Source organism: Mobula birostris, chromosome 14 (genome assembly GCF_030028105.1).
Source record: "Mobula birostris isolate sMobBir1 chromosome 14, sMobBir1.hap1, whole genome shotgun sequence".
Classification (NCBI taxonomy): domain Eukaryota; kingdom Metazoa; phylum Chordata; class Chondrichthyes; order Myliobatiformes; family Myliobatidae; genus Mobula; species Mobula birostris.
Window position 1 is genome coordinate 87,844,889 of NC_092383.1, and position 25,125 is coordinate 87,870,013.

General features: G+C 43.9%; 1 protein-coding gene across 1 annotated transcript in view; it reads left to right on the forward strand.

Annotated features, from left to right (window-relative positions):
- The first annotated feature begins 1,197 nt into the window (after nucleotides 1–1,197).
- LOC140209412 (polymeric immunoglobulin receptor-like) overlaps nucleotides 1,198–25,125 on the forward strand; it is a 67,174-nt gene continuing 43,246 nt past the window's right edge. Inside the window, exons 1-3 of the mRNA XM_072277658.1 lie at nucleotides 1,198–1,338; nucleotides 9,856–10,179; nucleotides 24,544–24,664. Coding sequence (XP_072133759.1) covers nucleotides 1,242–1,338; nucleotides 9,856–10,179; nucleotides 24,544–24,664 — 542 coding nt within the window. The 5' untranslated portion in view covers nucleotides 1,198–1,241. The remainder of the gene's footprint in view (nucleotides 1,339–9,855; nucleotides 10,180–24,543; nucleotides 24,665–25,125) is intronic.

Below are 25,125 nucleotides of genomic sequence, written 5' to 3' on the forward strand. Positions count from 1 at the left end.
TGGTGCAGGGTGAATCTACCCACCAGAAAAGGCAGAGAACTACAGGAACAATTCCTGTGTAGGTTCTTACCTCTGTTGACATTTCATCAGATAAATAGTTTTTTTAATGTCCTTTGTGATTAATAACATGTAACTTCAAGAGTTCTTTATCAGCTTAGTGGATTCAAGTCTAAACCTCAATGTTGCTCCCTTCACTGGGTGTTAAAGGAAAGAGAAACCGTTCACAGCTTTGCAAATTCCTGATACTGCAGTATCTTCCTTCCATCACTGATGTAGGAACAGAACATTAGCAGCAAAGCAAGTTTATGAAACAGCAAACTCCCACGAACAGCAATGAGATGATGACAACGCAGCCTACCTTCTTTCCATTGCTTAAAGGGATTGTTTTTTTTTTGCCCAAGAACATGGAATTTCTTCTCTTTTCTGCAAGAAGTATTGTTGGATGAATCTCCTCATGGACTTGACAAATCACACAGTGGTCAGGCTGAAAGTCTCAATGATGCGGCAGACCTTAATCTGGAATGGAAATAAGAGTCGGATATTACAGTGAACAGTAAGGCCCTGGGTAGGGTTATAGAACTCAGGGGCTGAGGAGTACAAGAGCTTGGTTTCTTGAGAGTAACATCACAAATAGACTGTGTGGTGAGAAAGGCTCTTGGTACACTGCCCTTCCTCACCCCAGTCAGGGAGGAGGGAGGGGGATCGTCAACTCAGACTATGAGAGGCCTGTGTCGGGCATTTTCATGCCTTACAAGGCACAGATTGAAAGTCTGTGTGGGGCGCCACTCCTCGCACAGACATTTGAGCAATGTGTGATTAAGTGCCTTGCTCAAGGACACAAACACATTGCCACAGCTGAGGCTCAAACCAGCAACCTTGAGACGAACGCCTTAACCACTTGGCCATGGAATGATTATCGATTTACAGAGAGAGGTTGAGCTGACTGGGGCTTCTCTTACTGGATGGTAGTTGAATAAGGAAGATTTTACAGAGGTATATACAACCGAGATTTGTAGGTAGGATGAATGCAGTTGGGATTGAGGAACTAGAGGATGAAAGAGCAGAGATGTAATCGGCATTGACTTTGGGGGAGTCAGGAAGTGAGTCACCAAACAGTTCGTACACCACAGCTGATGTGTTTTATTTCAAAACAGGAACTAGTTTCTTTGAGATATCTGAATAAGGAAGTGACCAAGTCAAGACACAGTACAGGGAGCTGATCAGATTGACACTGCTGAAATATGGAGTTGCTGCAGGGTGAAGTCACTCACCAGAAACGGCCCAGGATTGTGGAATCTATCGCTTTCTTGTTTCTCATCTCTGTTGGTTTCATATCAGGTAAATCATTATTTTATAAAATAATCTGATCAGTTGAATTATTAACAAGTGGCCTAAAGTGTTTTTGTCAAAGCAACTGATGAATAACAGGAAATTCTGATGTCGTTCCCTCGCTCGGTGGTTCATCTAATGGTAAATCACTTAGTCTGCAGGATCCTGCAGTAACCTCCATCAGTGTCTGTGTGGTGTTCTGTGTAGCCAATGTGTACACAGCAAGTTCTCCTGAATAGCAAAGAGATAACTGCCCTCTGCCCTGCTTTTTGCCCTTGGTGGTGGGGATAATTCTCATCCTGAACAAGGAGGGTCCTCTAAGAGTGCCAAGCTCCCTCAGATGTACACTCCGTCAGTGCTCAGGCTCCTGGAGCGCGAGAGGAACCGGAAACTCTCTGACTCAGTGGCCAGAACATCACCCATTGAGCTTTACCCAGAACACACCGCTGGCACTGGGTGGGGTACAGCCAGCCTGGGAAAGCCACAGTGGACTGCTCGCGAAGTGGTGGATGCAGGTTCCATTTCAATATTCAAGAGAAATTTGGATAAGTACATAGATGGGACGAGCATTGAGGACTACAGTGTGGGTGAATGTTGATGGGTCTAGGCAGATTAATAGTTCATCATAAACTAGATGGGCTGAAGGGCTTGTTTCCATACTGTAGTGTTCAATGACTCTATGCCTCTATGACACTCTCTATACACTGCATGGGAAAACGTTGAATTATAGGACACTCTAATAAAAATGTGTGCAACCCAACCTTTGGAAACAGATGTTCTTCTGAAATCAGGAAGCACCACAAGCTCTTCTTAGTTTCACATTTGCAGAATTTGCCCCAATGTCTCCCTTCTGTTAAAAATCATCTGTTCACCACAATAAATCGCAACACAGCGGGCCCTAGTAGCTTGAGCACGTCTGCACAGTGGGCTTTACCCAGTCTCTGAAGATCAGGTTACTGAATTCCTCGATGGTAACCGGTGATTGATCTGATCACACATCTCCACACCGGCTCCTTACACTACACAATGGGGAGTGTGGTGTCCACTGCCCTCATTACCAGTGACTGGAAAGAGAATTGAATGATGTTATGTTTCAGAGACTGGATGACGTGCAGTGTGAAGATGTTCCCGAGCTGCCAGTATCCATGGCAGACAGTTTATTTCATGTGAGTGGCTACTTTAACTGTAATAGACCGAGCTTGAGGTTTGGAATCTACTCCAAGCTTCTGGGACACTATTCCCTGGTCTTCCTCCAGCACAGCCTGGGTCTCAGTATCGGACTGAATCCTTTTGTTTCCTACTTCTAACCAGAGGGAGTAACAATCCTGTCATATGAAGGCATGGATTTTCCACTGGGGTTAGGGGTTGAAACAGCAGCTTTCATGAGCAGCCATACAGTTTAATTCAATGGGGACGTGTGACATACTGACAGAAGGCAGTGTATGAGACGAGGCAAGCACAACTCCACATCATGCTCACTCCGCACTGCTGCACCACAGGGGTGTGTTCCATCCCCTCTGCTACTTTCTCCATGCACCAACGGCTGCGTCTTCCGTGATCCATCAATTACACTGATAAAGCTTGCTCAATCACTGACTAATCACCAGAGTCGATACAATCGCAACAACTTGGAGCTGAATGCCCTCAAAACCAGGGAGTGATGGGTCTCCTCTCCACACTCCTATCATCAACAACTCTACAGTGGGCACTGCTTCATCATTCAAGTACCTGCTCATCAGTATTTCACTTAAGATGAAAACATCCTTGGCTGCAGCCCACCATTACTGCAGGACTTGTACATGTCTAGGACAAAGAAATGGGCAGGGAAATTAACTGCATTCTCTGCCCACCCGGCAAACTACTTTTTCCTAAAGCTCCCTTCTGAGAAGCGCGATAGGCCTATTAAAACAAACACTTTACATCATTTTAAAAGTTTCTTCCCCCAGGTAACTATCCTGGATTGCACCCCCACTCATCCCTGTCTCTGTACTAACTGTAAGCACTACAAAACATTTTTTTAATGTTGTTTACATTGCAAGTATATACTGATATTTATTTATGCATGTTTTATTCCGTATCTGTATTTTAAGTACCAATTTATTTTTATATAATGTATTATTATTACAATTCTGAATGGCGATGTTTTCTTTTCTATCTCGCCAACACACCACTGCAAATTCCGAATACATGTAAATCGATATGGAGAATAAAGCTGATCTTTGATTAACGCACAGAACCAGACTGAATGACAAGCTGGCATCCAGGGAAGCAGGCATGGGCTTTAGTACGACTAAGGAGGGGGTGGTCATGATGTTCACCCCAGTAGGGAAGAGTTAGGGTACGGATGATCTGAAGCAAATCCTCAATCGACAGAGGTTCTGATAGCACTGGTTGGAAGGTGGAAGGTCTTCCAGTGGGTGGTGCAATTCCATGGAAGGTTTTGTTTCGGTGCCATGAGGAATATTACCTAGCTCTTGGTGATAAGTCAAATTTATGGTCACATGCACAAGTACTTTGATGTACAGTCACAAGGTAAAATCTGTTTGCAACAGCAACACGGCCATGTAGCTTTAGACAAACACAGAACAAAGAAACTGTGTAAAACAAGACATTAGAGCAAAACAAAAGCACAATTAGAGTCCAGTCCATGGTAGTGCAAGGGATGGTCCACTGTGTTCTGTTGCTGAGGTAGAGATAAGCCCATGCAGGCTGGTTCAAGACCCTGATAGTCACAGGAAAGTTGCCGCTCTGGAACCTGATGGGGTGGGATATCAGGTTTCAAAATCATTCTTCATAGTAGCAGTGAAAAGAGGGCATGACTGAATGTTGTCATGGCGAGTTCCCATAACCATTGGCCTCACTGTCAAGGACTCTTCATCTCATGTTCTTGACACTTATTGCTTATTTATTTATAGACATAGAAACATAGAAAACCCTCAATACAATACAGGCACTTCGGCCCACAAAGCTGTGCCAAACATGTCCTTACCTTACAAATTACCTAGGGTTACCCATAGCCCTCTATTTTTCTAAGCTCCATGTACCTATCCAGGAGACTCTTAAAAGAGACTTAAATTTATTATTGTTATTTCTTTCTCTTTCTACTTGCACAGTTTGTTGTCCTTCTGCACACTGGTTAAACACCCAGTTGTTGTGGTCTTTGTCCACTGCTCGATTCGCTTTACACTTATGCCTGTGTGCCTAAGCATGGCTCCAATGCCATATTCAAGTTTCCTGATGACACTCCTGTCGTTGGCTGAATCAAAGGTGGTGATGAATCAGCATATAGAGGGAGATTGAATATCTGGCTGAGTGGTGGCATAACAACAACCTCGTAGCATGTCCGCAAGTTCAAGGAGCTGATCATTGACTTCAGGAGGAGGAAACCAGAGGTCCATGGGCCAGTCCCCACCATTGCAAATTGTGAACAGTGGTGGTGAGGGCTTTACCCATGATCGACTGGGCACATCTACATGAAACGTTGTCACAGGAATGTAGCATCTGTTATCAGGGATCTTTACCATCCAGGACATGCTCTCTTCTCACTGCTGCTATCAGGAAGAAGGTACAGGAGCAACAGGATCCAATACCACCACCAGGTTCAGGGACTCTTATTACCCCTCAATCATCGGGCTCCTGAACCAGGGGAATAACTTCACTTTCCCCATCATTGAAACGCTCCCACAACCTATCGACTCACTTTCAAGGACACTTCATCGCATCTTTTTGATAATTATAGCTTAGTATTTCTTTCTTTTTGCATTTGCACATTTTGTTAACTTTTGCACACAGGTTGAACACCCAAGAGGTCTCTCATTGATTCTGTCATGGTTATTATTCTATTATAGATTTATTGAATAAACCCACTGAATGGACGTTGATAACAAATTTACGTTGCATTTGAACTTTTTCCGCTCTCTCCCTGCACCCTAGGCTATTAGCCATATGGGCAGGAGTTTCAGTGCATGTACAGTAATCACCAGGGTCCACCAGCCCCCCATTCTGTATATTCAGAGGTTCTCCCGATGGAGATCAGCTGGCTGTGTGAGTAAGTGTGTCAGAGCCAAAGCTATCTCATGCCACCTCCTTGAGCTCTTGATTTCCTTCTTAATCATACACCTGCATCTCCTTTACTGACAGATCCCAGTTGTTCCATGTATCCTTCTTTCCTCCTGACCATTGCTCTCATGATTAAGAATTCTTTATTCCTGCCAGCCATGACAATACTCCAATGGGAATATGGATTACCTCACTTTTACAAAATTCCCACTTGTCTGTCGCCCCCATTGCCTGCAAACAAACTACTCCAATCAACTTCAGCAAGTTTCTATCTAATATCATCAAAATTTGCAATGCTCCAATTTGTCCAGCCCATTTCCCAAGAATAGACTGGGCTTCTCGTTCTCTGTAGCAGAACCTTCTACATATTGCTTGAGGGAACATTTCAGAAAACAATTAATAAATACAACCCCATCAATTTCCTTAGCACTGAAGCAGATTCAATCTTTATTTAGAAAGTTAAATCATTCATGCAACTTTCTGTAACCACCTTGAAGAATTTGTTCCTCCAATTTAGGTTTATTATTAGACGGCCTCTAGTGTAATCGAAATAAAGTATTCACCCAGTTCTTCCTCTGAGTTTCACCCAAAAAGCCACACTGGATGATCCCCCAATAAATTCATTGAGATCTGAGCATCATTGACAAGGGCGGAATTTATTCTCTACCTCTGGTTGCCCCTAAGAATGTGATGACTCTTTCACTGAACCACAGCAGGGATCATTTTCCCAGAAGTCACAACCTGCTCTCAACAAGGATCAGAATCAGAATCAGGTTTAATATCACCAACATATTTTCTGAAATTTGTTAACTTTGCACTAGCTGCACAACGCCATACATGATAATATAGGAAAAAACTGAATTACAGTTGTTTGTATCACCATCTGGTATGGGACTGCACAGGATCGAATTAAACTGCGGAGAGCTGAAAAAATGTATAATGGATAAAAATTGTTTTATTGCATAAATACTGCAAAAATAGAAAAAGAAGACGTTATGTAGTGTTCATGAGCTCAATGTCCATTCAGAAATTGGAGAGCAGATGGGCAGAAGTTGTTTCTGATACTAGATGATGATGCAGCCAGTCAGATTGCTTTTCATGGTACATCTATAGAAATGTCTGAGGACTATAGGTAACATACCAAACCTCCTCAAACTGCGAATGAAATATAGCCTTTTTCATAGCTGCGTCAATATAACGGAACCAGGTTAGGTGCTCATACATATGAACACCCAGGAATTTGAAGTTGCTCACTCTCTCCGCTTCTGATCCTTCCCTGAGGATTAACATGTGTTCCCTCATCTTACCTTTTTGAATTTAAATAATAAGCTCTTTGGGCTTGCATGCACTGGGAGCAAGGTTGCTCCTGTGACACCACTCATCTGACATTCTGCCAACAATGGCTGTGCCATCAGCAAATTTCTGGATGACATTTGAGATATTACAGACATTTACAACACACGCTGCATCTGCAAAGCAAATAGCATTACGAAGGACCCCACACACCCCTCATATAAACTCTTCTCCCTCCTGCCATCTGGCAAAAGGCACGGAAGCATTCAGGCTCTCACGACCAGACTACGTAACAGTTTCTTCCCCCAAGCCATCAATACCCAGAGCCTGGCTTGACACCAACCTACTATACGCTCTACTGTGCCTACTGTCTTGTTTATTATTTATTGTAATGCCTGCTTTGTTTTGTGCACTTTATGCAGTCCTGGATAGGTCTGTAGTCTAGTGTAGTTTTTGTGTTTTTTTCTTACGTAGTTCAGTGTAGTTTTTGTGTTGTTTCATGTAGCACCATGGTCCTGGAAAATGTTGTCTCATTTTTACTGTGTTCTGTACCAGCAGTTATGGTTGAAATGACAATAAAAAATGACTTGACTTGACTTGACTTGAGCTGTGCCTAATCATGGTTGTCTCGGGAGTACTTTATACTTTATACTTTATGATTATGAAGATACGTAGTCCTCTTTTATTGTCATTTAGTAATGCATGCATTAAGAGATGATACATTATTTCCCCCGGTGTGATGTCACAAAACACAGGACTGAAAAAAACTGACAAAACCACATAATTATAACATATAGTTACAAAGAGTGTAACAATACCATAACTTGATGAGGAAGTCCGTGAGCACAGTAAAAAAGTTCAAAGTTTCTCGAAAGTCCCATATCTCACGCAGACGGTAGAAGGAAGAAAAATTCTTCTTGCCATGCCGACCCAAAGCCGACTCTGAGTCATCCGAAAGCTTTGAGCCCTGATCAGCTCTGTGACACCGAGTACTGAGCGCCATCTCTGTCCAAACGATTCGACCTCCTTCTCGGTCGCCAAAAGCAGCAAGGCCGGGGATTTTGAGGCCAACCCTCCGAAAGTTTCACGACCACACAGTAACGACAGCAGCGAACGGGCGTTTCAGAAATTTCTCCAGGTGTTCCTCTGTGCTTTAATTTCCATTCTCCATCAAATCAGAATTGTCCACGGCCCCTATTTAACAGATACAACATCATTTTCCCCGGAGAGCTGCGCACGCACAGCGCGCTGCCATCTTCTCCTCCCGCCTGCTTTATACTTTATTGTCACCAAACAATTGATTTCCTACATCAACTCAGGAAGTACAACCTGCCTCAGGAGCTGCTGATTCAAATCTATTCAGCAACAATCTAATCTGTTCTCTGTTCGTCCATCACTGTCTGGTTTGGATCAACTACCAAACAAGACAAGAATAGACTCCAAAGAACCGTCAGGGCTGCGGAAAGGATTATTGGTGTGAAGCTGCCCTCGATCCAGGACTTACCTGCATCTGGAGTCAAGAAGTGAGCAAGCAGCATCATTGTAGACCCATCACACCCTGGACATCACCTGTTCCAACTCCTTCCTTCTGGTAGGCGCTTTAGATCACTGTATGTCAGGACAAATAGGTACAAGAACAGTTTCTTTCCGTATGCCATCAGTCTTATGAACACTTGAATTTTAGTCCACCTGTACATACACAGGTATACCTCATTTGTATATAGTTCACGATTACTTGCACTATTGTTTTGTTTGCTTTTTGATTCTGTACTGCAAGAGCTCAGGGAAACCAGCATCAAGTTCTCTGTATGTGTCCACAGACATGGCGATAATAAAGGATTCTGATTCTGATTCTGATTTTTATTCTAGGGAGTACAATCATCACAGCAATATTTGATTCTGTGCTTCCTGCTCCCTGGAGTACAAATCGATAGTAAATATTAAAAATTTTAATTATAAATCATAAATAGAAAATAGAAAAGGGAAAGTAAGTTAGTGCAAAAAAACCAAGAGGCAGGCCCAAATCTTTGGAGGGCACGGCCCAGATCCAGGTCAGGATCCGTTCAGCAGTCTTATCACAGTTGGAAAGAAGCTGTTCCCAAATCTGGCCGCACGAGTCTTCAAGCTCCTGAGCCTTCTCCCGGAGGGAAGAGGGACGAAAAGTGTGTTGGCTGGGTGGGTCGTGTCCTTGATTATCCTGGCAGCACTGATCCGACAGCGTGCGGTGTAAAGTGAGTCCAAGGACGGAAGATTGGTTTGTGTGATGTGCTGGGCTGTGTTCACGATCTTCTGTAGCTTCTTCCAGTCTTGGACAGGACAACTTCCATACCAGATGTGATGCACCCTAGAAGAATGCTTTCTACGGTGCATCTATAAAAATTAGTGAGGGATTTAGGGGACAGGCCAAATTTCTTTAGCTTTCTCAGGAAGTAAAGGCACTGGTGGGCCTTCTTGGCAGTGGACTCTGCTTGGTTGGACCAAGTCAGGTTTATTTGTGATATTGACCCCGAGGAACTTAAAGCTGTTGACCTGTTCCACTTGCACACCACCGATGTAAATGGGGTCGTGCTGTCCGCTACTCCTTCTGAAGTCAACAACCAATTCCTTCATCTTGCTGATGTTGAGGGATAGGTTATTGTCTTCACACCATGCTACCAGGTTCTTAATTTCCTTTCTGTACTCAAACTCATCATTACCCGAGATACGGCCTACAATTGTGGTGTCATCAGCAAACTTATATATTGAGTTCGATGGAAGCTTGGCTACACAATCATGGGTGTACAGTGAGTACAGCAGGGGGCAGAGTACACAGCCTTGTGGGGCACCCCAAGAAGAGAAGTTGGCTAAACCCACATCGCTCAGGAGAGCCAGTGTTGATTGTCAGCAAGTTGGAGATGCTACTTCCAATCTGCACAGATTGAACCAACAGACCAACAGAAGAAACAGCAGATGCACAAGTTGGAAATGCCTAACTGAGCGATTCCACTTTCACTGTAACTTCAAGAACAATCTCAGTGAAATAAGGATTAACATCAGGGATAAACTATTAAAATGGAACATGATCTCTGCAAAATCATGGAATTTTCTGAACAACTGAAATGATGAGTTTATATTGCTTACTGCACTTTGTTCTGGTGACGTGTGAGTGACCTTTCATTATTAATCTCTTCACAGGCTCAACTGCATTAACTGAACCTAAGAAGGTCAGAGGAGTAGTGGGAGAATCAGTCACTGTGGAATGTCGGTATGATCAGAAATACAAGGACTACGTGAAGAAATGGTGTAGAGGTGATTCTAACATTGGTTGTTCCGCCGTGGTTTCGACTGACCAGCCACGAAGTGAACGAATAACAATGACTGATTACAAAACACGAGGGATACTTTCAGTAACCATGGACAATCTAAAGATGACTGATGAAGGGCTATACCAGTGTATAATACAAAGGGCAATGTTGATACCGAACGAAAGGTTTACCATTTCACTGGAGATTTCTGAAGGTACGTTAATATTTTTCTTCACTCTCCCAGCCTGAGAATTTCCTCTCTCACCTCTGGATGAAGTAAAAATATTCTTTATATGCCCTCTAAATCTTTTATTCCTTACCTTAAACTTCAGTCCCAGGTTACATACGCCGTGAGCCAAAGTTTACCACAAACAATTCCATCTATTCCCCATATAGTTTGGCAGATATCAGTCAGTCCCCCTTCAGTCTTCACCTCCCCAAAAAATACAATCTAGTCTCTCTAGTCTTTCCACATAATTTAATCGTTGCCTATCAGGCAACATCCCGGTGAATCTCCTTTGCAGCCTCTCCGCCCTGCTCCCTTATCCTTCCTACAAACTGCTCATTACAACTGCACTAAAAGAATGCTTCGGATTTCTGACAATCTGAACAAAATACAAATGATAAGAAGTGGGAATCCTTTGCTGAACAGTTAACAGATTACATTATCTCTGTCTCAATTATTAAAGAGATGAAATCTTGAACATTATTTTCACATCCCTATGGGAAATTACCAGAGCATTTTATATCCACCCTTCACCTTTACCCTTCCTTTCTCCCCCTCTCCACACTGATCACTCTCCCCTTCCTCAGTGTTCTTCCTTCTCTCTCCATCCCCACAAACCCTATTCCCACTCTCCCATCTCAGATGCTCCAGTTTCCCAGCAGTGGGAGTTCGAGGCCAGGCCTTTTCCCTGTAGTCCCAGCAGTGGACAGACTGGGATCAGGAACCTTCTGCTTTCACTCTGTCACCTTGGTTCAGCACAGAAATTTTGACCCAGTGGGATCTGCGCTTGTGACCAACAGCAAGAGCCCAGCTTCGGTGTGGGAGATGTCCCAGTATGGATGGAGGGGGAAATGCAGTCCCAGCTGCTGAGGGGATTTTCAGGGAACTGGGACACTCTCAGGAACATTCTTTGACCAGGAACACAATAGCTCATCTGGAGAGTGTCCACAGAAATCACTACTTTCCTCAAAACTGATGATAGCAAAAAGGTTGATCATGGACTTTCACCAGAAATAAATTCCCCAAAATAAAAGGAACTTTTTCAGATCACTATTTAGAAAGATTCCAGAAATTACACTCAGTGCCCATTTTATTATGCATTGCCTTTACCTAATAAAGAGGCTACTGATGTATGTTCATAATCAATAAAATGTGAGAACACAGCTTTCAGGAAGGTGATGACTGCTTTGCTGGATGTCGATTGCAGTGTTGCATTATCTGCGTAATTGGAAAAGTAGTTTGTTACAACAATGTGATTCTTCCCATTACAATCAAACAAACCCACTCCAATATAGAAGTACCAGCTGTCTGGTACAGGTGTTGGTGTAAGCAGTTCTGCTTGCTAATTTCTTGTCTGTAGGTAAGGCCTATTTCACATGAAGCGATGGTCTGGTTGATGTCTCAGTTTATTCTTGACCAGTATATCACTTCACAAGCTCTACGTTTACATCTTCCTCACCAAGATGCCCTTTGTACATCCTCTGGAGCATTTCCTTGCATAGCAACACTGGAATCACAAAACTGCTCCATCTGAAGACCACACCTTTCACTACTAACAGTTCAGCTCTGGATGCCTGAGAATCCTGAATACTCATTGGACAGTCATTCTTCGCTGCTGTCAATGCTTTCCATATCGTATCTTTGAGTTCTTTCATTGTTTCATCTGACCCTGTTGCTTTCCTAATCTGCTCTGTTCTTCTTGGAGATATTGGAAGGGAGGTGATAATCATGTCAACAAAGACCTGTATATCTGAATTAACTTCTTGATCAATCTGTTCTTTCTCATAAATTGCACAAGACAACGCATCAGCAGCAAACTTTTATTTTCCCACAGTGTAGATCATCTTCACATCATATTTCTGCAGCCTTCTCAACATGTGCTGTATCCTCATGGGACAGTCATTCAGTGGTTTGGACAGAAAAGAGACCAATGGTTTATGGTCTGTCTCCACTTCAAAACCTTGTCCATAGGTGTACTGATGGGACTTTTTGCATGCATATTTGCTGGTGAGAAATGCTTTCTCTATTTGTACGTAGTTGTCTTCCACGCTTGCTAAAACCCTTGACACACAGGTCACAGGTTGACATATGTCATTATGCTGCTGCAGTAGTACTGTTTCAAAGCCATTTTGGGACACATCAGCTGAGGTCCTAGTTCACCTTTCCAGATCATAAAACTTCAGCCTGTCTCTTCAGTTATGACTCTTTTCAGCATTTGAAAACAATCTTCTTGCTTATGAGATAATTTTGATGCTCAAGCAGTGACATAAGTGGTTTGACACATCTGAGAGTCAAGGGTGAATGTAGCCAGATAAATCACCATCCCCAAGAAATGTCTCATCTCCCCTTTGTTTATGGGCCTCTCCGTATTTAGAGCGTCCGACGTCTCTTTTTTGTTATCCATCACAGCCGCTGCAGGTATGACACTGGGGTGAGCTCCTCGCATTGCCCACTGGGAACTGAAGTTTTTTATTATCTAACATAATAACACACAGAGTATCTAATAAAGTGGCCACTGAGTATATTTCCCAGAAAAAACCTGCTCACATGAGCAAGTTCCTGGGTAGGCTCCATAACACATTGCTCTGAAATTAATTCCTAATGTACTCTACGATTTTTTTCTCTTTGATACCCTCGCCAATTTGGTGCTTGCAATCAATATGAAGGAGCTGGTCATTGATATTAGAAAGTAGGATGCAGTACATGATTTTATCTGTATCATTAATGCAGAGTTGGAGATGGGTGAGAACTTCAGACACAGCTGTAGATATCACTAAGAATTTGTCCTGGCCCTGCCATATAGATGCTACAATAAGAAAGCACATTGACCCTCTACTTCATCAGAAGCTTAAGGGAATTTGGCATCTCCAATGACCCTCACCAATTTTTGTAGATGCACCACAGAAAGCAACCTATCTGGATGAATCACTATTTTTACAGCAACTGCTCTGCCGAAGACCACAAGAGCTAAACCAGTCTCCTTTCTTTGGTCTCTCTCTGTACTTCTGTCTCTTGTCAATGGCTCAGGAAAGCATCCATCAAAAATTAAGGACATCTTTTACCCTGGTAGTTTGCTCTTCTCCCTCCTCCTGTCTATCAGAAAGTGCAAATGCTTGAGAGCGTGTATCACCAGACTCGAGGGCACCTTCTGCACCACTGTGAACAGATCCTGAGCAGACCTTTCAGACACTCAAAGTTGAACCCTAGATCTTCCATTCTAATTCATTGTGGCCCTTGCACTTTCTATGTAACTGAGCTTGAGGTTTGGAACCTGCTCCAAGCTTCTGTGACACTGTTTTGTTTAGATTATGAGAACAGTCATTTCTCTTTTATTGTAATTTAGAAATGCATATATGCATTAAGAAATGATACGATGTTTCTCCGACGTGATATCACAGAAAACAAGACAGGCCAAAGACTAACACAAACAAAACCACATAATTATACCATATAGTTACAGCAGTGCAAAGCAACACCATAATTTGATGAAGAACAGTCCATAGGCATAGTAAAAAAAATAGTCTCAAACTCCCCGAGTCGATCGACTCCCGAGTCCCCGATAACGGCGGCAAAAGGGAGAAACTCCCCGCCATAAACCTCCAGGCACCATCAACTTGCCGATGCCTTGGAAGCAGCCGACCACAGCCAACCCTGAGTCCATCCGTTCGAAAACTCCGAGCTTCCGAGCAGCCTTTCCAATACAGCCTCCCCAGCGCCATCCTCTGCCGAGCACCTTCGACCTCTCCCGGGCCATTGAAACACGCAAAGCTGAGGATTTCGAGGCCTTCAGCTCCAGAGATTCCTGTTACCACACAGTAGCAGCGGTAGCAAAGCAGACATTTCAGAAGTTTTCCAGATGTTCCGCTGTGCACTCACGTCTGTCTCCATCAAATCAGAATTGTGCACGGTCCCCTACTTGGCAGGTAACAGATATCCATCACCGGAGAGGCCACACACACTGTTGTCGCGCCGCCATCTTCTCCTGAAGATTTTTCCAGGTTTTCCTCCCGCACAGCCTGGGTCTCAGTATCGGACTGAATCCTTTTGTTTCCTACTTCTAACCAGAGGGAGTAACAATCCTGTCATATGAAGGCATGGATTTTCCACTGGGGTTAGGGGTTGAAACAGCAGCTTTCATGAGCAGCCATACAGTTTAATTCAATGGGGACGTGTGACATACTGACAGAAGGCAGTGTATGAGACAAGGCAAGCACAACTCCACATCATGCTCACTCCGCACTGCTGCACCACAGGGTGTGTTCCATCCCCTCTGCTACTTTCTCCATGCACCAACGGCTGCATCTTCCGTGATCCATCAGTTACACTGATAAAGCTTGCTCAATCACTGACTAATCACCAGAGTCGATACAATTGCAACAACTTGGAGCTAAATGCCCTCAAAACCATGGAGGTGTATATCGACTTCAGGAGTAAGGGTCTCCTCTCCACACTCTTATCATCATTCAGTGATGTATCATCACTGTTACATCATTCAAGTACTTGGTCCTCAGTATTTCACAAGAGCTCATGTGGAAGACCCATATGTCCTTCATTAACAAGAAGGCTCGGCAGAGGATAGAACATAGAACATAGAATAGAACAGCACAGTACAGGCCCTTCGGCCTACAATGTTGTGCTGACCCTCAAACCCTGCCTCCCATAAAAGCCCCCACCTTAAATTCCTCCATATACCTGTCTAGTAGTCTCTTAAACTTCGCTAGTGTATCTGCCTCCACCACTGACTCAGGCAGTGCATTCCACGCACCAACCACTCTCTGAGTAAAAAATCTTCCTCTAATATCCCCCTTGAACTTCTCACCCCTTACCTTAAAGCCATGTGCTCTTATATTGAGCAGTGGCGCCCTGGGGAAGAGGCGCTGGCTATCCACTCTATCTATTCCTCTTATTATCTTGTACACCTCTATCATGTCTCCTCTCATCCTCCTTCTCTCCAAAGAGTAAAGCCCTAGCTCCCTTAATCTCTGATCATAATGCATACTTTCTAAACCAGGCAGCATCCTGGTAAATCTCCTCTGTACCCTTTCCAATGCTTCCACATCCTTCCTATAGTGAGGTGACCAGAACTGGACACAGTACTCCAAGTGTGGCCTAACCAGAGTTTTATAAAGCGGCATCATTACATCGCGACTCTTAAACTCTATCCCTTGACTTATGAAAGCTAACACCCCATAAGCTTTCTTAACTACCCTATCCACCTGTGAGGCAACTTTCAGGGATCTGTGGACATGTACCCCGAGATCCCTCTGCTCCTCCACACTACCAAGTATCCTGCCATTTACTTTGTACTCTGCCTTGGAGTTTGTCCTGCCAAAGTGTACCACCTCACACTTCTCCGGGTTGAACTCCATCTGCCACTTCTCAGCCCACTTCTGCATCCTATCAATGTCTCTCTGCAATCTTTGACAATCCTCTACACTATCTACAACACCACCAACCTTTGTGTCATCTGCAAACTTGCCAACCCACCCTTCTACCCCCACATCCAGGTCGTTAATAAAAATCACGAAAAGTAGAGGTCCCAGAACAGATCCTTGTGGGACACCACTAGTCACAATCCTCCAATCTGAATGTACTCCCTCCACCACCACTCTCTGTCTTCTGCAAGCAAGCCAATTCTGAATCCACCTGGCCAAACTTCCCTGGATCCCATGCCTTCTAACTTTCTGAATATGCCTACCGTGTGGAACTTGACGAATGCCTTACTAAAATCCATATAGATCACGTCCACTGCACTACCCTCATCTATATGCCTGGTCACCTCCTCAAAGAACTCTATCAGGCTTGTTAGACACGATCTGCCCTTCACAAAGCCATGCTGACTGTCCCTGATCAGACCATGATTCTGTAAATGCCTATAGATCCTATCTCTAAGAATCTTTTCCAACAGCTTTCCCACCACAGACGTAAGGCTCTCTGGTCTATAATTACCCAGACTATCCCTACTACCTTTTCTGAACAAGGGGACAACATTCGCCTCCCTCCAATCCTCCGGTACCATTTCCGTGGACAACGAGGACATAAAGATCCTAGCCAGAGGCTCAGCAATCTCTTCTCTCACCTCATGGAGCAGCCTGGGGAATATTCTGTCAGGCCCCGGGGACTTATCTGTCCTAATGTATTTTAACAACTCCAACACCTCCTCTCCCTTAATATCAACATACTCCAGAACATCAACCTCACTCATATTGTCCTCACCATCATCAAGTTCCCTCTCATTGGTGAATACTGAAGAGAAGTATTCATTGAGGACCTCGCTCACTTCCACAGCCTCCAGGCACATCTTCCCACCTTTATCTCTAATCGGTCCTACCTTCACTCCAGTCATCCTTTTTTTCTTCACATAATTGAAGAATGCCTTGGGGTTTTCCTTTACCCCACTCGCCAAGGCCTTCTCATGCCCCCTTCTTGCTCTTCCAAGCCCCTTCTTAAGCTCCTTTCTTGCTTCCCTATATTCCTCAATAGACCCAGCTGATCCTTGCTTCCTAAACCTCATGTATGCTGCCTTCTTCCACCTGACTAGATTTTCCACCTCACTTGTCACCCATGGTTCCTTCACCCTACCATTCTTTATCTTCCTCACCGGGACAAATTTATCCCTAACATCCTGCAAGAGATCTCTAAACATCGACCACATGTCCATAGCACATTTCCCTGCAAAAACATCATCCCAATTCACACCCGCAAATTCTAGCCTTATAGCCTCATAATTTACCTTTCCCCAATTAAAAATTTTCCTGTCCTCTCTGATTCTATCCTTTTCCATGATAATGCTAAAGGCCAGGGAGCGGTGGTCACTGTCCCCCAGATGCTCACCCACTGAGACATCTGTGACCTGACCCGGTTCATTACCTAGTACTAGATCTAGGATGGCATTCCCCCGGTCGGTCTATCCACATACTGTGACAGGAATCCATCCTGGACATACTTACCAAACTCTGCCCCATCTAATTCCTTGGAACTACTCAGGTGCTAATCAATATTAGGGAAGTTAAAGTCACCCATGATAACAACCCTGTTATTTTTGCACCTTTCCAAAATCTGCCTCCCAATCTGCTCCTCTGTATCTCTGCTGCTACCATGGGACCTATAGAATACCCCCAACAGAGTAACTGTTCCCTTCCTGTTCCTGATTTCCACCCATATTGACTCAAAAGAGGATCCTGCTACATTACCCACCCTTCCTGTAGCTGTAATAGTATCCCTGACCAGTAATGCCACCCCTCCTCCCCTTTTTCCGCCCTCTCTATCCCTTTTAAAGCACTGAAATCCAGGAATATTGAGAATCCATTCCTGCCCTGGTGCCAGCCAAGTCTCTGTAATGGCCACTACATCATAATTCCATGTATGTATCCAAGTTCATCGGCTTTGTTCCTGATGCTTCTTGCATTGAGGTACGCACATTTCAGCCCTTCTACCTTACTGTCTTTACACTGTTTATTCTGCTTCTCTTTCCTCAAAGCCTCTCTGTATGTTAGATCTGGCTTTACTCCATGCACTTCTTTCACTGTTCTATCACTCTGGGTCCCATCCCCCTCGCAAATTAGTTTAAACCCTCCCGAACCACGCTAGCAAACCTACCTGCAAGGATATTGCTCCCCCTCGGGTTCAGGTGCAACCCATCCAATCTGTACAGGTCCCACCTTCCCCAGAAGAGATCCCAATGATCTGAAAATCTAAAACCCTGCCCCCTGCACCAACTCCTCAGCCACGCATTCAACTGCCATCTCCTCCAATTCTTACCATCACTGTCACGTAGCACTGGCAGCAATCCTGAGAACGCCACCCTTGAGGTCCTGTTCTTCAGCCTCCTGCCTAGTTCAAGAAACTCACACTTCAGGACCTCATCCCTCTTCCTGCCTATGTCGTTAGTCCCAAAATGTATCACGACTTCTGGTTGCTTTCCCTCTCGTACCAGGATGTCGCGCACCCGGTCACAGACATCCCGGACCCTGGCACCCGGGAGGCAACAAACCATGCAGGTGACCTTCTCACGTCCACAAAATCTCCTGTCTGCTCCCCTGACTATAGAGTCTCCAATGACGACAGCTCTCCTCTTCTCCGTCCCACCCTTCTGCACCACAGGGTCAGACTCAGTGCCGGAGGCCCTGCCACCGTGGCTCACACCTGGTCAGTCGTCCCCGCCAACAGTATCCAGGACGGTAAACTTATTATTCACGGGAATGGCTACAGGGGTGCTCTGCACTACCTGTCTGCTCACATTCGCTTTCCCCCCTCTGACTGTCACCCAACGACCTGCTTCCGACAGCCCAGGTGTGACTACCTCCCTGTAGCTCTCATCTATGACTGCCTCATTCTCCCTTATGAGTCGGAGGTCATACAGCTGCTGCTCCAGATTCCTTACACGGTCTTCCAGATCGCCCAGCCGTATACACTTCTGGCAGATGTGACTCTGCGTGAGAGGGGAGTTCCCCCAAGACTGCCACATCTCACTTGAGAGGCACATCACCGTCTCAGGAGACATTGTAAAAACTAACTGTGAGCAAGCTTGTCCTCCGCCTCTTCTTGTCGAAGCCTCAAAGCTCCCCTCCTTCGCTGGCCCACTCACTCACTGGCCACTTTCCACTGGCCGCTTCACTTGAGCTATCCCTCTATTTATCTGTTTGAACTTTTCAAAATGTTTGGTCACCTGACCTCGACTGCCCAAGGATGTACATCTTGTGACAGTTGGTGCAATTCCACCTTCCCCATAATATGCTGGTGCAATTCTACACTGTTATCTTAAAGAGCATACTCACATCAGCCACTTCCGCCTGGTTTGTGTAGCATCTCCTCACAATAAACAAAAGCTACAGTGAACTGTCACTTCAGATGAAAATATCCTTGGCTGCAGCCCACCATTACTGCAGGACTTGTAGGTGTCTCGGACAAAGAAGTGGGCAGGAAAATTAATTGCAGTCTCTACCCACCCAGCAAACTACTTTGACCTAAAGCTCCCTTCTGAGAAGCACGATAGGCCTTTAAAACAAAAGCTTTACACCATTTTAAAAGTTTCTTCCCCCAGGTAACTATCCTGGATTGCACCCCCACTCATCCCTGTGGCTGTACTAACTGTAAGCACTTCAAAACATTTTTTTAATGTTGTTTACATTGCAAGTATATGCTGATATTTATTTATGCATGTTTTATTCCATATCTGTATTTTAAGTACCAATTTATTTTTATATTATGTATCATTATTATAATTTTTGAATGGCAATGTTTTCTTTTCTATCTCACCAACACACCACTGCAAATTCCGAATACATGTAAATCGATATGGAGAATAAAGCTGATCTTTGATTAACGCACAGAACCAGACTGAATGACAAGCTGGCATCCAGGGAAACAGGCATGGGCTTTAGTACGACTAAGGAGGGGGTGGTCATGATGTTCACCCCAGTAGGGAAGAGTTAGGGTACGGATGATCTGAAGCAAATCCTCAATCGACAGAGGTTCTGATAGCACTGGTTGGAAGGTGGAAGGCCTTCGAGTGGGTGGTGCAATTCCATGGAAGATTTTGTTTCGGTGCCGTGAGGAAGATTACCTAGTTCTTGGTGATAAGTCAAATTTATGGTCACATACACAAGTACTTTGATGTACAGTCACAAGGTAAAATCTGTTTGCAACAGCAACACGGCCATGTAGCTTTAGACAAACACAGAACAAAGAAACTGTGTAAAACAAGACATTAGAGCAAAACAAAAGCACAATTAGATACAGTCCATGGTAGTGCAAGGGATGGTCCACTGTGTTCTGTTGCTGAGGTAGAAATAAGCCCATGCAGGCTGGTTCAAGACCCTGATAGTCACAGGAAAGTTGCCGCTCTGGAACTTGATGGGGTGGGATATCAGGTTTCAAAATCATTCTTCATAGTAGCAGTGAAAAGAGGGCATGACTGAATGTTGTCATGGCGAGTTCCCATAACCATTGGCCTCACTGTCAAGGACTCTTCATCTCATGTTCTTGACACTTATTGCTTATTTATTTATAGACATAGAAACATAGAAAACCCTCAATACAATACAGGCCCTTCGGCCCACAAAGCTGTGCCAAACGTGTCCTTACCTTACAAATTACCTAGGGTTACCCATAGCCCTCTATTTTTCTAAGCTCCATGTACCTATCCAGGAGACTCTTAAAAGAGACTTAAATTTATTATTGTTATTTCTTTCTCTTTCTATTTACACAGTTTGTTGTCCTTCTGCACACTGGTTAAACACCCAGTTGGTGTGGTCTTTATCCACTGCTCGATTCACTTTATACTTATGCCTGTTTGCCTAAGCATGGCTCCAATGCCATATTCAAGTTTCCTGATGACACTCCTGTCGTTGGCTGAATCAAAGGTGGTGATGAATCAGCATATAGAGGGAGATTGAATATCTGGCTGAGTGGTGGCATAACAACAACCTCATAGCATGTCCGCAAGTTCAAGGAGCTGATCATTGACTTCAGGAGGAGGAAACCAGAGGTCCATGGGCCAGTCTCCACCATTGCAAATTGTGAACAGTGGTGGTGAGGGCTTTACCCATGATCGACTGGGCATATCTACATGAAACGTTGTCACAAGAACGTAGCATCCGTTATCAGGGATCTTTACCATCCAGGACATGCTCTCTTCTCACTGCTGCTATCAGGAAGAAGATACAGGAGCAACAGGATCCAATACCACCACCAGGTTCAGGGACTCTTATTACCCCTCAACCATCGGGCTCCTAAACCAGGGGGATAACATCACTTTCCCCATCATTGAAACGCTCCCACAACCTATCGACTCACTTTCAAGGACACTTCATCGCATCTTTTCGATAATTATAGCTTAGTATTTCTTTCTTTTGGCATTTGCACATTTTGTTAACTTCTGCACACAGGTTGAACACCCAAGAGGTCTCTCATTGATTCTGTTATGGTTATTATTCTATTATAGATTTATTGAATAAACCCACTGAATGGACGTTGATAACAAATTTACTTTGCATTTGAACTTTTTTCGCTCTCTCCTTGCACCCAAGGCTATTAGCCATATGGGCAGGGGTTTCAGTGCATGTACAGTAATCACCAGGGTCCACAAGCCCCCCATTCTGTATATTCAGAAGCTCTCTCGATGGAGATCAGCTGGCTGTGTGAGTAAGTGTGTCTGAGCCAAAGCTATCTCATGCCACCTCCTTGCGCTCTTGATTTCCTTCTTAATCATACACCTGCATCTCCTTTACTGACAGATCCCAGTTGTTCCATGTATCTTTCTTTCCTCCTGACCAGGGCTCTCATGATTAAGAATTCTTTATTCCTGCCAGCCATGACAATACTCCAATGGGATTATGGATTATTTCACTTTTACAAAATTCCCACTTGTCTGTCGCCCCCATTGCCTGCAAACAAACTACTCCAATCAACTTTCTTGGGTCAGCCATCACACCCTCTTCAGATATGACACTGGTGTGAACTCCTCGCATTGCTCACTGGAAAGTGAAGTTTTTTATTATCTAACATAATAACATGCAGAGTATCTAATAAATTGGCCACTGAGTATATTTCCCAGAAAAAAACCTGCTCACATGAGCAAGTTCCTGGGTAGGCTCCATAGCGTGTTGCTCTGAAATTATTTCCTAATGTACTCTACAATTTTTTTCTCTTTGAAACCCTCGTCAGTTTGGTGCTTGCAATCAATATGAAGGAGCTGGTCATTGATATTAGAAAGTAGGATGCAGTACATGATTGTATCTGTATCACTAATGCAGAGTTGGAGATGGGTGAGAACTTCAGTCACAGCTGTAGATATCACTAAGAATTTGTCCTGGCCCCTCCATATAGATGCTACAATAACAAAGCACATTGACCTGCTACTTCATCAGAAGCTTAAGGGAATTTGGCATCTCTAAAGACTCTCGTCAATTTTTGCTGATGCACCACAGAAAGCATCCTGTTTGGATGAATCACTATTTTTATAGCAACTGCTCTGCCGAAGACCACAAGAGCTGTGAACACAGTTCAATCCATCAGTAAAACCAGTCTCCCTTCTGTGGTCTCTCTCTGTACTTCTGTCTCTTGTCTCTGGCTCATGAAAGCATCCATCAAAACTCAAGGACCCCTTTCACCCTGATAATTTGCTCTTCTCCCTCCTCCTGTCTATCAGAAAGTGCAAATGCTTGAGAGCGTGTACCACCAGGCTCAAGGACACCTTCTGTACCACTGTGAACAGATCCTGAGCAGACCTTTCAGATACTCAAAGCTGAACCTCAGATCTTCCAATCTACCTCATTGTGTTCCTTGCATTTCCCTGCAACTGCATATTACAGTCTGCATTCTGATTTCTTTTTACTGCCCTGACATACTGATGTAGAGAATGATCTGTCTGGAGGGAGTTCAAACAAAAGCTTTCCACTGGATCTCGGTACATGTGACAATAATCAAACAATTCCAATTCCCACTAAACGTTCCTGTGACTATTGCAGTTCCCATCAAACATGCCCTAGTGATTTCCACATTTACGCTCTGCACTAACATAGGGCCACATTTTGGAAGGGTGTAGAAAACTCTTGTCTTAGCCTTGTACTTTGGAATTTTAACCCATTCTGACTCTATGTTACTACCCACAGACTCAACCCTAACAACTCAACACCACTCTGACATCTTTCCTGATTAATAACACATACACCATCGCCTTTCCTTTATGTCCATTTGTTTTGGAACATTCTGCATGAATGAGTACTCAGTTCTGTTCACTCTGTAAACATACAATTTCCCCCAAGCCTCTCATAATCCTTCATCAGAAACTCCATCCTAGTCCCACCTTTATCCTCAGTACCAATGTTGATCATGGCATCGTACCCCTCCCCTAATCTCAACTTTTTCTTCAGCTCAGAAGGAATGTCCTTCACCCTAACAGCACACAGACAACACAGCTTGTGGAATTCTGAAAGTACTAAAAGAAGTTTAATAACGTGCATAAGAGTAAGAAGGAATCTCATCCCTTTTGTTACACCATTCCATTACTAATGATCTATTATCTCTCTCAACCCCATTCTCCTATCTTCTCCCTGTAACCTTTGACAATGCAGATCAACCAAGAACCTGCAAACCCCTGAACTTAAATATACCCCATCACCTGGCTTCGACAGATATCTGTTGCAATGAACTACACAGTTTTTTTTAATATTCATTTAGTTTCAGTGAGACCTCCCCACATCATTTTTCCAAACATCAGCAAGTATAAGCCCAGAGCAATCAAATGCAACTTAAATGTTAATGCTTTCATTCCCAGAATCATTCTTGTGATCCTCTCCAATCCCAGCACAACTTTTCTTCAATAAGAGGCCTAAAACTGCTCACAATACTCTGTGCGATCTGACCAATGGCCTTATGAAGACATGGTGTTACATCATTGCTTTTATATTCTTGTCCTCTCAATTGCCTTCCATGCCATTTCCTCAAACTGCAAGTTAACCTTTAAGGAATTCTGCAAAAGGAATCCCAAGTCCCTTTGTACCTCTCATTTTTGAATTTTCTCCTCATTTAGAAAATAGTCTATGTCTTTGTCTGTCTAAAACCTTGTGCAGGTTCCCCGCCTCCTCAAAATTACCTGTCTTTTCACCTATCTTTAAATCGTCTGTAAATCTGGCCACAAAGCAATCAATTCCGTCATCCAAATCATTGGCATATAATGTGAAAAGAAGTGGACCCAAAATCAAACCCTGTGAAACACCACTAGTCACCAGCAGCTTACCAGATACGTCCCCCTTTATTCCCACTCTTGCCCCCTGCCATTCAGCCCATAATCCATTTATGCTGGTATCTTTCCTTCAATACCACAGGCATTTAACTTGTTATCAACTTCATGCCTGGTTCCTTGTCAAAGGCCTTTTGAAAATCCAAGCAAACAACATCCACTGACTCTCCTTTGTGTATCCTGTTTGTTATTTCCTCAAAGAATTGCAACAGGTATTTCAGGCAAAATTTCCCCTTTCCTCTAACCTCTATCCTCGAAAGTACAAAGAAATATAAAATTATTTATTTATTCTAATTGTTAAGGGTTCTTTCTTCATTGCATGTTGCATCAACACACACCACAGTAAATTCCAAATATGTGCAAATAAAATTTATCCTTGATCCATGATACCCAACTCATGGGGTTTAGCCATTTGAAGATGGCTTCAGCAGGAAGGCACTGCAGTGAATCACCAGCCTAAACAGTATTACTCAAAACCCTGGTGTAGATTTGAACCAAGAATCTCCCCGCACATTGCCAGAGACATTCCAACTGGGGCACTGCTGATACATAATGGAGATAGAAATTGCTTTGAGACATTCAGTGTTCAGATATTTGATCTACTTTAGCTCCAGAAGAAGAAATTTCCACAAAAAGCGTATGGACCACGTGGACCACCTCACCTCAGAATGGGATGCACACCAGGAAAGGAGAATCCACTGACACATCAGTTTCCTTACATCCGATCAGGTTAGTCATTTCATGGGACAATTCAGCTTTACCTCAGCATTACAGTACTCAGAGAACAACTCACAGTAAATATCAGAGGAAAGTGTAGCTTTACAGTAATACAGTGAAACTCACATGAAATGCTGGAGGAACTCAGCAGGTCAAGCAGGATCTATGGAAATGAATTAACAGTCGCCATCTTGGGCCAAAATCTTTCATCAGGACTAGAGAGGAATGGAGAAGATACCAGAATAGGAAGGTGGGGGAGGAGTGTATGGAAGGAGGGCAAGCTAGTAGTACATGATAGGTGAAGCCAGTTGAGTATGGCGGGGTGCAAGTGGGGTGAAGTAGGAAGCTTGCAGTGATAAGTAGAAATGAGACCGGGCTGGAGAACAAGGAGTCTGAGAGGAGAGGAGCGTACATCATGAGGATCATGGGGAAAATAGAAGGAGGAGGAGATTCAGACAGTGGAGATAGGCAGG